Here is a 13,461-nt window from a genome sequence, read left to right on the forward strand (position 1 = left end):
ATGAAAATTCTAAGTATTTATCTTGCCTTTATGAAATTTTGGTTATGGTCACATTAATCTTAAAAGATTAAAGTTCTTGTGTGAACTGGACACAAGGTGACAGTCCAGGAATTCGAGTAGAAACACATCCTTGAAGGACAGATAGCACGTGGCTCTGAGGCTTCATTTGCAAATCCTGCTATGTCAAATAGAGTTTTGAGGAGTACATTTTCAGGCTGAAATGCCAGTTCCTCCCTAATTTAGTGCTGCCCCAAGTGGATTTCTGGTTTACTTATAAGTAATACTCTTTCTCATTGGTTATTTAATGTTAACGGAAAAAATTATGTCCTTGCGCATAAACTGACTGGTTCCTGAATGATTCAACATGCCCATGGACAGTACCATGCCATACAGCAGGAAAAAAAAAATTACTTTTTGATCTGTTTGAACAAGTATATCTCCGAGAAACTATATCAAAAGAGCACTCCGAGATTCTTACAGGGAGGAAAGCCAGGATTTATGCCTCAGTTTTAATGTTTCACCTGTCAGTTTATGGCCTCTATCACCTTGTCATATAACACCTGCAACTAGCGCACATCAACTTTTTTTTAATCTAATAAACACCTCCACACCTTTTTTATTTTTAAATGAACTATAAAGTTTTTTATGTTCTCTGTATATCCCTGCCACCTGTATTCTGGGCTGGTTACTTGAGGTGACAGAATTTGGCCATTACCATCTTTCCTTTTCCCTAATCTGTCGGACCCTTGAGCTCAGGTTGTCCCCTCTCCGGTGACCAAGGATGGGCACCTGCATGTCTGAAGCACTTGTTGGCAGCAGGGATGAAGAGATGGTCCTTCAGCTGGTAAATCCAGTCTTTTTATTTAGATTAATGACACGTTTTACAAGTCTGGTACTCATGGAACATGAGCCGCGTTCATCTGCAGCGTGAACACACTTGTGCTTGGGGCGGATCCTTGCGTGTGCCATGGCAGTAGCATCAGCATTCGCTTTGGGGTTTGTGGTGTGAGGGCACGGGCAGCCGTGCGGGCTCAGCGCTGTGGGGTGGGCTGGCTGCAGCAGGTGGTTCAAAGCTTCACCCTTCCGTGGGTACGGAAACTCACATTAAACAATAATCTATTTAAAGGCATTGACAGCAAGAAAGTAAAGGGAGCGTGCTTAATGCACTTGAAGTCAGTTAATTAAATTACTTCAGTTTTCTTTTAGTATGCCTCAAGCAGAAACTCGATTGCGTTTCTGCTTTTCACAATAAGGTTAGCAATTTGGCTAATTGGAAGTGCAACAGGAGATTAGTTGTACCTTTTAAACTTCAAGAAAATCCTCCCTGCTCCTGGCACAATGGTAATCACATACAAAACCTACAGGATATTCACACACTCAGAAAAATCCTCATATTATATTTCAATTAGGCTATTTCTCTTCTAAATGCTAATTCAAGAAATCAGATGACAATAGAAGCCTGACTCTGGAAAAAACAGAATCCTTCCAGCCAGGGGTGAGAGCAGCACAGGAGAGGCACTGCTGAAAAGTCCGTCGTGACTTTATTACTCTCCAGATTCGTGACAAATGTGAAGTGGGAAGGTTGACTGTGTTCCGGATTAATAGTAGAAGTGACAAAGTTGGTCAACAAAAACCTAGATAATCCTAAATTTGCGTAGAACTGAAAGGTTGAAGATTGCTATAAAGCCTCGTTGTTTAAGTGTATTACTTAAATCATTTTTATGTGATATCTTGATTGGCAGCAAAATATGAATGATTTTTCATTGCATTCTTAATCAGAAGCTTTCATAAGCAACACAGTAATAATTTGTCTTGTCCTGTCTTTGAAGAACTCTGTTAAAGAGTTGTCACATAGCTATTGCAAAAGAGCCATCTTAGTGGTACATGCAATTAAATTATTTTTCTTGCAAACACTTAAGATTGCTTTTAGCATAAAAATATTATTTATCCATAAATTACCCATCCACATTATTTATTGATTAGAAGTCCCTTTGCAGCTATACTTTTTAAAAGTCACGTCAGCTTTTCTCATGCAGAAAACAACTATAACGTAGCTGAAACTGATAAGACTGTGATAGCTATAAATGGATTTCTGACTACAAATAGTGAAGTGGTTAAAATGTGTCATCTTTCAAAATAATACACTTTTGCCCCCTAGGAACAAGCAGTAAGTTTTACCAAATACATGATTATGAAAGCATTCCTCAATTTGAAAATATAATAAAATCCTCCTGGAGTCAAATGTATTTATACAATATTTATAGGATATTGTTTCACATGATTTGACATTATTTCCAGAGAAACATACGTAAATTTATAAACAAAATCTATAAACAAAAGTTATTCCATGAGAAGCAACGGAGAAGAGAATATTACCATAAGAAAACAAATGTTACGGAATACAGGTAGATAAGATTTGGTGAATTACCAACTGTAATGCAGGTAGCTATAATATAAATTCATGAGTGCCTTTCATTATTCATTTTAAATTAATCTGTACACTTTAACTCATATCTGCATTCAATCATTAGTTCAAAAATAAGCTTTTCATAAACAGATGGTTGAAATGCAAGTTATTTCATTTCTACTGATTCCAGGTAGGATAGCATGTCCTTGTTCTCCCAAAAAATCCCATCCAAGGACAAGCACAGAACTCCAGGGTCAAGTCCCACATGGTGGAAAGCACACCAGGGGATTAAAGGCAGGGGGGTGAGAGCGCTTTGCAGCTACTTTATGACTTGTCTTTCTCCTTGTTTTATGAAAAATCAGTAATTGCCATTAAAAAGTGTGCTCCCAGGAGTTAAAAAATGGAGCATAGAGTTTGTTGGCTATTGTCGCTTGTACCTATCAGTCAGCTTATCTTGCACTAAGTACACTGAGAAGTGCCTGGCAAGATGTCCACGTGCCAAGTTCTCAAAGAGGTCTGGAATGTTCCTGTCCAGCGTCATGCGTTGTATGACGGTGTCAGGAAATCACACGGGCTGACAGGCAAGGCAGGTTGAAGCTGCGATGAGCCAGGTCCGGCGAGAAGCTGTTCTCTGTGAGGACGAGCCCGCGGTGCGGGAGCTCAGCCTTCCTGCTAAGGCTCGCCCCACTCCCGTGCATCTCCTCTGCCGTTGCCTCCTGCCAAGGGAAGGAAGATCGGTGGTGGGACCTCTGATCTCGCCTTCAGCCATTCCTGCCTTTGACATGGCCTCGGGAAGAAAGTTTGGGGGTTGCTGCGTGGGTTCCTGTCCTCACCCAGGACCCCAGAGGCACCTGAGATGTGTAGGCTGAGCTCAGATGTGTAAGTCCATGCTTGGAGAAAAAGGAGTGATTCTCTTCTCCAAGTAGGTTTTCCTCCTCCCCATACAACTCTGTGTACCTTACTCTGGCTGAACCCAAGGCTGCCTCCATCTCTGCCCACCGAACCTCTGCCAGGTCCACGGTGCAGAGCATGCTGAAGTGGCAGAAGTGGACTCGGGGGGTGCAGACCACTTTCTGAATGGTTCAGTGCTCATATTGCACATCTGCCACCTCCTTGTACGTCTCGTGGCTCTTATCTGTGCCTACCTGCCTTTAATCCACACTGCAGGTATATTTGTGCAAATACCTATTTTCCATATATAACATTTGAAACCCCAAGCAAACGGCCAACCTTTAAAGTGCTAGTCACTTGGATTAGTCTTCTCATTAAAACGGGTTGTGTGAGGGCAATGTATTCCTGTTGATGGTTTTAATGTAGTTTCTCTGTTAAATAATAAAAAGATCATCTGTGAATAACCCCACTTAATACTGTGCTAATAGAAATCGGGCCGTTAAAATGATCAAACCTTCTGTCACCCTAGATGCTGCAGTAATATCATGATGGGATTAAATTTCAGGAAGTTGCATGTTTAGAGCCAAGTTTTTTCTCTTTCAAATCAAAGTTTATGAAACGGCACAGTGCTTATAGTATCTCTTTGCAGGCTCCAAAACAGAAGTTTAGTGGAAAATTAGTATTTACAGTATTTTCAGTATATATAGGCTCTCACTTTGCTATAATGAAGATCACAGAACTTGTATCCACCTGTGCCTTGACTAAAATAGCTCTTTTTTGGGTCACAGACCAAAGTTTGTAGGTAATTATTGCAAATGCAGAAATGCCTTCATGGAGACAATAGAGTTGTTCACCTGGTCCTAGATAGCCGGTGGAGTGTAAGGCTTCACCTTCCTAAACAGCCCATTTGGGGGGAGGCAGATGTTACTCTGGGGTGGTTTTGGTTTGCTTGCATGTTTTGAGATCCATAGGGCACTACCTTGTGAAATTTTTAAGAAACCTGAAATTAGGTGCAAATCTCCTATAGATGAATTGCAGTACTCCGTCTGGATGTTACAGCAGAAAAGCAGGACTACGAATGCAGCCTGAATCTTGTACAAATGAGCAAGAGGAAAGGAGTGCGCCCATCTGCTGTGAAGTATTAAGGCGCCTAGAATGGCACGCTTAAAAAAATGCATTAGGAAAAAATTGAGAGTGAGATGAATTAGACTCTGAAATCAGTTGTACTCTCCCGTAGCTGTTCTGACTCTTGCAACTGGTAATTGAATTACAGACCAAAATCCATGAATTCCAGTTATCTGCCTCTCCACTGTAGGGAGAAAGTTTATGAATACAGTTTCCTCCCAAGATTGGTACTTACCTGTTCAGTCATGGTCTTTTCATTTCTCTGAAATGTCTAGTAGATCCAACTAACAGAAGCATTTCACTAAATCCCTGGTATGCTAATTCCTCCCTTCCAATAGCTCCAGCAAGAAGACTTACCGTTGATTTTCCTCACTGTATTGTCTCTTGAGTTTCTCAGTGTATAAAAGCCATCCATTTTTACCTATATAATAATTGCACAACTATCTAAAAAGTTTATTTCCATATGTTCAAGCCAAAAACTTCTTTGGCTTACCAGCAAAGTCTTATGTTGTGCTGAATTCTTTGAGCAGAAAAACAAGAAAAGATAAATTAACACCCCATCAGGCAGTGTTTGCAATAGTTTTCTGGCATTTGCTTAAGGCTGAATTTTTCTCCATGCAAATAACTAAAGTGATAGCATGTGTAAAACCAAGAACAAATAATATTAATGAAGCATAAGTTCTCAGCTTGTCTCTGCAAATGAATTATTAAAAGCACCAAAGAAAGTGATTTAAGAGCCCATGACTAATTTAGTTTTTATTATTTTTATATGAATCCCTCATGAATCTATTGTAAAAAAGATCAGAGACATTTGATTAGTGAGGAGAAATAATTTTCAAAATTATAGCCATTGTTGTAGATTTTGCATAATAACAGTCTCATTAAACGCTTGGGTACATTTTGTTTTAAACTTCTGTAAACATTATCAGAGAGAGATTTCCAGGACTCTGATCAGGCAAGCTTTTTTTAACATGAACTAGTTAATACATTTTCGTTGGTGTGCTAGTTACTGTGAAATCGTGCTGATGTTTGTCTGGTGGATGACTGGTTTTGTCAATAGGCACTGATATCACATGGGGAAGGCTCCCAGCTTCCCTGGGCTTGGTGGAAAGGGCTGGAAGGGAAGGGTTTAAAAGTGAAGTGAAAGAAAAAAAAAATCTAAAAAAAAAACCCTTTCTTATTTAGAAAGAAATCCCAGCTACCGGTGGGATTCTCCTAAGAAGAAACCACTCGGGGAACTCCATTCCCTCTGTCGTTATTTCTGCTATGAACACTCTTAACCTGGTGAGGGGGTACCGGCTGTCTTGGGGACCCACCCCCAGTGTCTGTTAGGAGCAGTCATTATCTCACTGGAGTGGTTTAAAATCACTGTTTGGGTTTAAAATCGCAGGGGCTGGGCAGAGCAGCCGCCCGGGCGGTGTGTACCCTGTGATGCCAAGCTGCGGCGTGACCTGTGCCAGCGCTTGCCGAGAGCGGGGGAGATCGTCTGGGTTTGTGTCATTGGGACTTGGTTTTCTGTTCCTTCTTCCTATTTATAGTGATCAGGCAAGTATCTTTTTTTCTCAGGTAACTGAAAGTTATCCTGAAAATTAATAAGGCTGAACCTACTCTATGCTAATTGAAAATTCCTGGAAAACAAGAGACTTTGCCAGAAGAGTTTTAAATGTTTCAATTCTGGGTTGGAACAACCTCAGGATGTGTTAGAAAGCTTCATGGTAAAGCACCTGAAATGGGCAAATAAGGCGAGCAGGCATTGCCCCGTACCCCCGGCATCGCCCCGTACCCCCGGCATCGCCCCGTACCCCCGGCATCGCCGCCAGCGCAGCAGCCCGGGGTGGGTCCCCTCCGCCGGCTGTGTTCCGGGGTGTCAGAGCCGGAGATTTGTGACATTACAATCACATATTGGATTTCACTTGAGGCAGAACGTGAACGAGATTTACAAGCAATATGCAATGTTTTACACATTTCTAAGCACAGTGTCTCCGAGCCGCGGCAGATTGCTTGACCAGGGAACGCATTAGTAAGGGAGGAATGGGATAAATAAATATGAAAAATCTTCTGTTTGAAGAGACCGATGTCTTGAGTAATCAGCAGTGATGGAAAGGAAATACAATAATAATAAAAGAAAAAAGTACATAGCCATTTTCTAGGGTCTTTTTTGTTATTTTTTGAAATTGACTGGATGCAGTAGCAACTTTTTTATTTTTTGGATAACCAAGCTGTTACCAATCTAAAATGCACGGTCTTGCATTTTTTTAATCTTGAAAAGTTAAAACATATTCTGAGGTCACTTAATCAGTTACTTATTTGAAGGGTAACTGCAAGACATAAAAGAAGCTCATGAAGGGTAGAGAACTTTTTATTCAGAAAAGGGAGAGAAAACGTGATACAAACTGCTGGAGAAGGCAGTTTATCATCTGCCAGTAGTCGACCTTATCAATTATGAGAAATTATAAGCATAGCTTGCTGCATTATTATTTTTTAGCCAGAACGCGTAGCATCATTTTATCATGAAACTCATAAAATAGAGGTGATGAACACCTTATCCTCATCTGGCCGCTTTGATGCAAGGCTTATCAGTTTGGGCGGGTAGAATGGTTTCTGCCTCTATTTTCATCATTCCTGTTTCTTCCTCTTCACAAGAAAATTCACCTTGGGTGGTCAATGAGGAAACCCATGTCTCAGGTGTTACTTCTTTGCCTTTCTCCTGGTTGCCTGTTGTTTTTCATGGGATGATAGCTGTCGGGGTCACCGTTGGGCATTGCTGGGGGGAGGAGCAGGGCAGTCCCAGCTCCTGAGGGGTGGGCAGCACGCATGGAGACTCCTGGGCAGCCCTGGGATCCTCTGCTTTAAAATTGGGATCATTTTAGGGTGAGAGAATTAAGTTAAGTCCATTTTATGGATGTTTATGGTTCCCTCTGACGGCTTCGAGGCTCAGAGTGGCTTGGAAACATGGCTTTGCAAGTAAAAGCCTCTGAAAAACGTCAAAGGACGTGCAGGACAGCAGGGCTGGGGAAGGGGCTGGAGCACAGGTCCTGTGAGGGGCGGCTGAGGGGACTAGGGGTGCTCAGCCTGGAGAAAGGGAGGCTCAGGGGGACCTTCTTGCTCCCTACAACTGCGTGACAGGAGGTTGTGGTGAGGTGGGGGTCAGTCTCTCTTGCAGGTCACAAGCAACAGGGCAAGAGGAAATGGCCTCAGGTCGCACCGGGGAAGGTTTAGATGGGAGAGCAGAAAAAAATTCCTCACCAAAAGCATTACCAAGCAGTGGCACAGGCTGCCCGGGGAGGCGGTGGGGTCACCGTCCCTGGGGATATTTAAAAGACGCGTAGATGTGGCACTTAGGGCCATGGTTTTGTGGTGGGCTTGGCGGTGCTGGGTTAATGGTTGGACTTACTGATCTTAAAGGTCTTTTACAACCTAAACAATTCTATGATTCTGTGAAATGTTTCCTCTGCCTTTTTCCAGTGTGAATTCTTCCCATCCCCTCTCCCCACCCCATCCTCCCCCCGGCCAGTTCTCCCGGCAAGCTTATGTGGGCGTGTTTGGATGGGGGGATGGAGCTCAGAACTTGAGCCTCTAGAAATGTTTTGTGCTGAACAGGTTCTGAGAACTTTTGTTCAAAGAGTTCCCACTTGCCTGATGCACGCTTTTGAGAGGCAAGAAGTCCTCGTTGCCCTGCAGTTCCTTCTCAGCTTGATAAAGTTGTGTGCAGCACTGCGGTGTTAGACCCTGTCGAGGACCACTTCCCAGCAAACCCAACCAGCAGCTAAACACACTGCCCGTGTTCACTGACCGGTTAGTGCAGTGGCAGCGGCAAGAGATGCACCTGAGCAGCCCCCTAAGAGCTGCCAAAGGTGGAGCAGCACAGAGGGGGGTGGGAAAGAGCCCCCCAGTGCGGGGTCAGCCCACTGCGCAGCAGGGCTCCTGGCCGGGAGGGGTGTAAGATGTAGCGTTAGAGGCTATTAAGGAATCAAAGACTCATCATTTCCTAATGCTCTAGGGCTTGGGTTTTTACAGCGCTTCCAAATATACCCTCATGAAATACACACAGAAAGTGCTTGTGCGTAAGAATGTATGCATATATATAAAATGTAACTGTGAAATCCTAATGTACTAATTATATCCACAGGGAAACTCAAGGAGAAACCATGAGCTGCAATAAACACGCCGAGTCATTAATTTGCTAGAGAATTCAGTATTTTTTTTTTTTTGTAGCAACAAAAGGTTCAGTATTGAACCTAAATTTCATAATCGCTTTTTCCTTCCCACATCTAATACTGGTCATTCTTAACAATGTTGTAGTCTTATGTGAATTTACTGTGTATGCACAAGTTCTAACACAGGGCAGATAATTTCCCTATGCCTGACATAAGTGATATGGTGTTAAACTAAAGCATCTTTGATAACCTTCTTTAAGTGCTAAAAGTCAGACAATAGTTTTTTAAAGTCATAAACCATGCTTTTACCAATATAAGCTTCTTTTTACAAGAAAAATGCATTTGGAGAGAAAGAGAATAATACTATAATCTTGCATCAGTTTGTTTTTCAAAGGGTCTTTACTTATATTAATACATTTATATGCATTGGAAAAAACAGATCGTCCATAAAAAGACAATTATAGAGCACAAACCAAGCATTCATAATATTTTTCTGAGATATCTTAAAGGAAGCAACATACTTAAAACAGAGAAGATTTTATTGTCCTGTTTTTCCACAACTCCGTATAAATCATTCCATAAAAGTACCCATCCTGCTTTTATTGATCTAAACTCAATTTGAGTTACTTTGGGATTAACTTTTTAAAACTGTTATTAAGTTCCCTCTGTGCAACCACTTTCTCTATCACATGCAAATATCATTTGAACAGGGCTGATATCTTTTCTATTTGCAGTTGCTCATGCATCTTTGCTTTCTGGCAGGAAAGATCTAGCTGACCGGAAAACAGGCAAAAGCTTGAAATGGGAATTTTTGAGTGGGTATTTGTAATAATGTATTGGGCAGCTTAACCAGCTTATCCCATAGTGTAGATGCTAAATCTGCCTGATACCCAGGGTGGCAGTAATATCTGAGATGCTTTGGCTTATAGAATAACGAATGTCAGGGTCATCTGTGGATTTACTCTTATTCTTTATAATTGCTCATGCACTGGGGCAGCACATAGCACAGCCAGGGTGGTTATCTCTGTGCCCTCTCCGGTTAAGGTCTGTGCTTTGGGGAGGGTTGCTGCCCTGCTTGTAAACTGTATTGCTGGGTGCTCGCTTCAATCTGCCTTGTAACACGTCTCAAAACTAGGCAAGTTCCCAAACCTTTCTTCCTCCCTGCCAGTGCTGGCCTGCCACTGAGCCACGGAGGGGAAAGGCATGAAGGCATCTCTCTGGTGCCAGACAGAAGTTACTGGAGAAGATTCAAGAGCCAGCAAAATAATGCCAGATCAATCCCATACTGCAAGAGATGGGCTACCTTGTATTTTTTTATTATTATTTTTTATGGGTGCCAGCTGGCATTGCAAGTCTGCCTCAGAATCGCAGCTTCCTTCAAAAAATGTTCCAAGTGTCCTGGCTGGAAAGGAAGGCTTCGAACTGTAAAGCAGATGCACCCTGAAGAGGCAGGAAATATGAAATATAAGGAGCCCCAGATGGTTTTGGTCAATGATCAAACAACTCTTGCTCATAATTTCTGAGCGCCTGGCAGGGGGGTGGCAGCAAGAGCATGGATGGGGATGATTCCCTGTAGCATTGGACCTGCCACGGGCACAGCAGGGAAAGGGAGCGGTGTCAGCACCTCTGTGCATAGATTCGCTTTCTCCACCACAAAGAGACTGGGACCCAAATTCTCAGCCCGCACAGCACATTTGCATTCATTTTTTCTGCCGTCCACCCTGGTAGGTTCGATGGAGTTGTGCTGGAAGACCCTGGCTGTGAGGTTTGCCCCCCTCGCCGCACTGCGGTGCTGCGCTTCCCTTCTGCTCCTCGTGGCCGTGCCGGACAGGGGTGGCAGAGACACGGCTTTGGGTCGGGGCTTTCCCCTGCACCCATGGCTGCAGGCTGGCTTTCCACCTACACATTGGAAACTTGAAAAAAAAAAAAAAAAAAAAAAAGTCCTTGAGTTTTCCAGAGCAAAACCACTCTTCAACACTCACCCTGTTGTACTGGGTTTGTGCCATCCTGATTCTAAGTTGAATTTTACCACATTTCTGCAGTGTAATTCAGCAAAGAGTTTAGCATGCTTCACACGAAGAACTAATTAAAAAATATCATTCTTTAAGCTCATGAACAGCTCATGAACTGTTTTTCAAATGTATCCTTCTGGATTTGCATAGAAGTGCAAACGTTCCGGAGCTGCAGAAATCTGAACATTAATGGTGTAACAAGAGAAGCTGCTTTGTATACCCATCAGCGTTGTGGTTCTGTTAACTATAATTTGAAATAAATTCCTAGGCAGGGCGCTTGAACAACACGTTCAAATGCCAAAACCTCTCGACTAACTCATATTCTCCCAATCTATAATCAAAAATTAAAGTAATACAAGAGCAGATCTAGGAAGATGGAGGGGATAAAGGAGGATATTTGTCAAGCAGTTGCAGATCAAAATAAGTTTGTTTGAGAAAATGCTTGTGTTCTTCCTTGTCTCCTGCCTAGGATATTGTCTGAGATCAGTGAGAAACAGTTTCAGTTCTTCCTCATCGAGTCTCAAGGTTACAGTGCATTTTCTAAGAAGTGGCATGGATAAAGGAAACCTTAACCCACCCAGAACTTAGCGTTTTATGCAGCTGAGGTTAACGGGTAGATATTAAATTCCGCCATAAATAAAACAGCTGGAGATTGCTGTCTTTTTTATGTGCAAAGAGCGCCTTGTTAGCTACCAGCACAAAAGTTCATGTTCTCAGATGAGTTACTTCACCTCACTCTTAAATTGCTGCTCATTTTCTCCCTGCATGTTGATTTATGAACTTTAAAACTTACTGTTCAAGGCAAGTTGTGTTCCCAAGCTGCGATGCTATCAAAACCACTGAACAGGTAGTCTCCCTCCATGTGGTGTTTAAAATATTTTTACTAAATAATAAGGCACCTTTCCTGTCTTCTGTTCCATACAGGATTTTGGAGAAGATGATTCCCTCTACATCACCAAGGTAACAACTATTCACATGGGCAATTACACCTGTCATGCCTACGGCTATGAAGAGCTGTATCAGACCCACATCCTTCAGGTGAATGGTTAGTAAATGGCATATATGACAATCCATGAGAACATTCCCGTAAGCCAAGTTGCGTGTTAATCTCATTCGCACAGAGACGTGAAGAGCCACGCACCAAGTTGTCTGCGTGCGAGCGCGAATGCAGCTCGGGGTTTGCTCACTCGTGCTGTATCACACAGGCAATCAAAAAGAAAGGTACCAAGGGGGGGACGTGTATAACTCCCTGGGCTTCAGCAGGTATCCTAGCTGTAGAACACGCTGTCAGTAAGGTTTCCGTAGAGTTAAGAGCAGCATTTCAAAGCATCTCTTGGACTAATTACTACTTTTGTCAACAGAAGTGTTGCTTCACTAATTTCTTCTTCCAGAAAATAATTTGTTGCATGAAATAGCCCAGAATATTTAAATAAATACAGCACAGTGTTTCCAAAACTAGCTGTCTAACTCCCAGCTATGTATCAGATGACTACCTGGTTGTAGTTACCTTGATTTGTTGGGGGCTGTTTACATGGGCTAAAGATGTGGCCCGCTGGGTTGCAAAATGAGGGCGAACCATTTTAGGGGGGAGAGAACCGCACGGGTCGTATTTCAGCATTCTCATTCCCCTCTGTCCCCCGGACCACGTTTGCGCTTGGTGGAACTTACATTCAGGTATTTGCTAACTTTCTTCTGACCTCAAACTCAGTCAGTCACGGTTATTTAAAATTCTATTGGCTTAAACCAGCATTTCATCAAGGGGCCAGCCCGCAGAGTGTCCACCTCCCCAGCAGCAGGATCGATGTCCAACTTCAAACCCACACATACATGTGCTAATATGACTGGCAGTATCTCCAGAAGAGGAGACGGGGGAACCCCTTGCACGCTATGGGTAGATTTTGACATACTCTGTGAAATTCAGAAAAATTCAGAAACTTCGTTACAGGGGATACATTATAAGCAAAATGAATATGTAGTTCTTTCTCTAGATGTGTGCAGACCTCTACAAAGAGGAGATCTTTCAGCTGGTAAGAGCAGATAGCTACATACAGGTTAATAGACAGAGGCTGACACGAAGAGAAACAGTAAAAAAAGAATATTTAGGCGCTTCAAGAAGTGCCACGGTGGATGTGGGGTTTGTTTGACTGCAGTTCAAGTCTTCTGGACGTGTGTAAGTGCTCCCTACCCACAGCAAGTACCTGGAGGAAAGCATGAAGCATCCAGTTGATTTGAATGAAAACTGACTTAATGTTTCTACATAATAATTTGTCATCTTTTGAGATAGTAAAATGTAAAATCTCAGCAATGTGGATAACTAGATTGTGCACGCTGCAGCTGGGAAAATAGGTTTCCTTCCTCAAAGCGCTATTTGTTTGATGAACGACAGTTGAAAGAAAAGCAAGCTAACAACTTAATCCCGTGTATATTATGTGATATATTATGAGGCCTGAATGGAGTTTAGTTGGCAGACAACAATGTAGACTTTATCATCACTGAGAATATAAGGCCCAAAGGCTTTGAAACTAAAATCGGAATGAGAGGAAAGCTAGATGGAGTGTGGGGAGGGGTTGATACGTTTCATACTCATGCCTGCCACTTAGATTTAACTTGTTCTTGAAAGATCCCATTTTCTTTGTAAATGGAAGTTCCACACCACAGCTGCTTGTGTTTTTTCTTACTAGTAGGAGAGAACATTGTGATACCAAAAAACCTGCTACCCATGTTGGCTTTTTAATGTTGCTGTATTGTCACTAAACACTGCAAAAAATGCCATGCATTCTGGTGTCAACCCAGGCTTGCTAGAAAACACCACAGGGTCTAGAAGTCTTTGTCTTGAGGCACCTGATATTCCCACATGGGCCATTAGGCT

The 13,461-nt window shown here is 42.5% G+C and overlaps 1 protein-coding gene across 2 annotated transcripts in view; it reads left to right on the plus strand.

Annotated features, from left to right (window-relative positions):
• FSTL4 (follistatin like 4) overlaps window positions 1-13,461 on the plus strand; it is a 236,531-nt gene that overhangs the window by 195,840 nt on the left and 27,230 nt on the right. For both annotated transcript variants that reach the window (XM_055813079.1, XM_055813080.1), the window contains exon 8: window positions 11,517-11,637. In XM_055813079.1, coding sequence (XP_055669054.1) covers window positions 11,517-11,637 — 121 coding nt within the window. The remainder of the gene's footprint in view (window positions 1-11,516; window positions 11,638-13,461) is intronic.

Source organism: Falco peregrinus, chromosome 8 (assembly GCF_023634155.1).
Source record: "Falco peregrinus isolate bFalPer1 chromosome 8, bFalPer1.pri, whole genome shotgun sequence".
Classification (NCBI taxonomy): domain Eukaryota; kingdom Metazoa; phylum Chordata; class Aves; order Falconiformes; family Falconidae; genus Falco; species Falco peregrinus.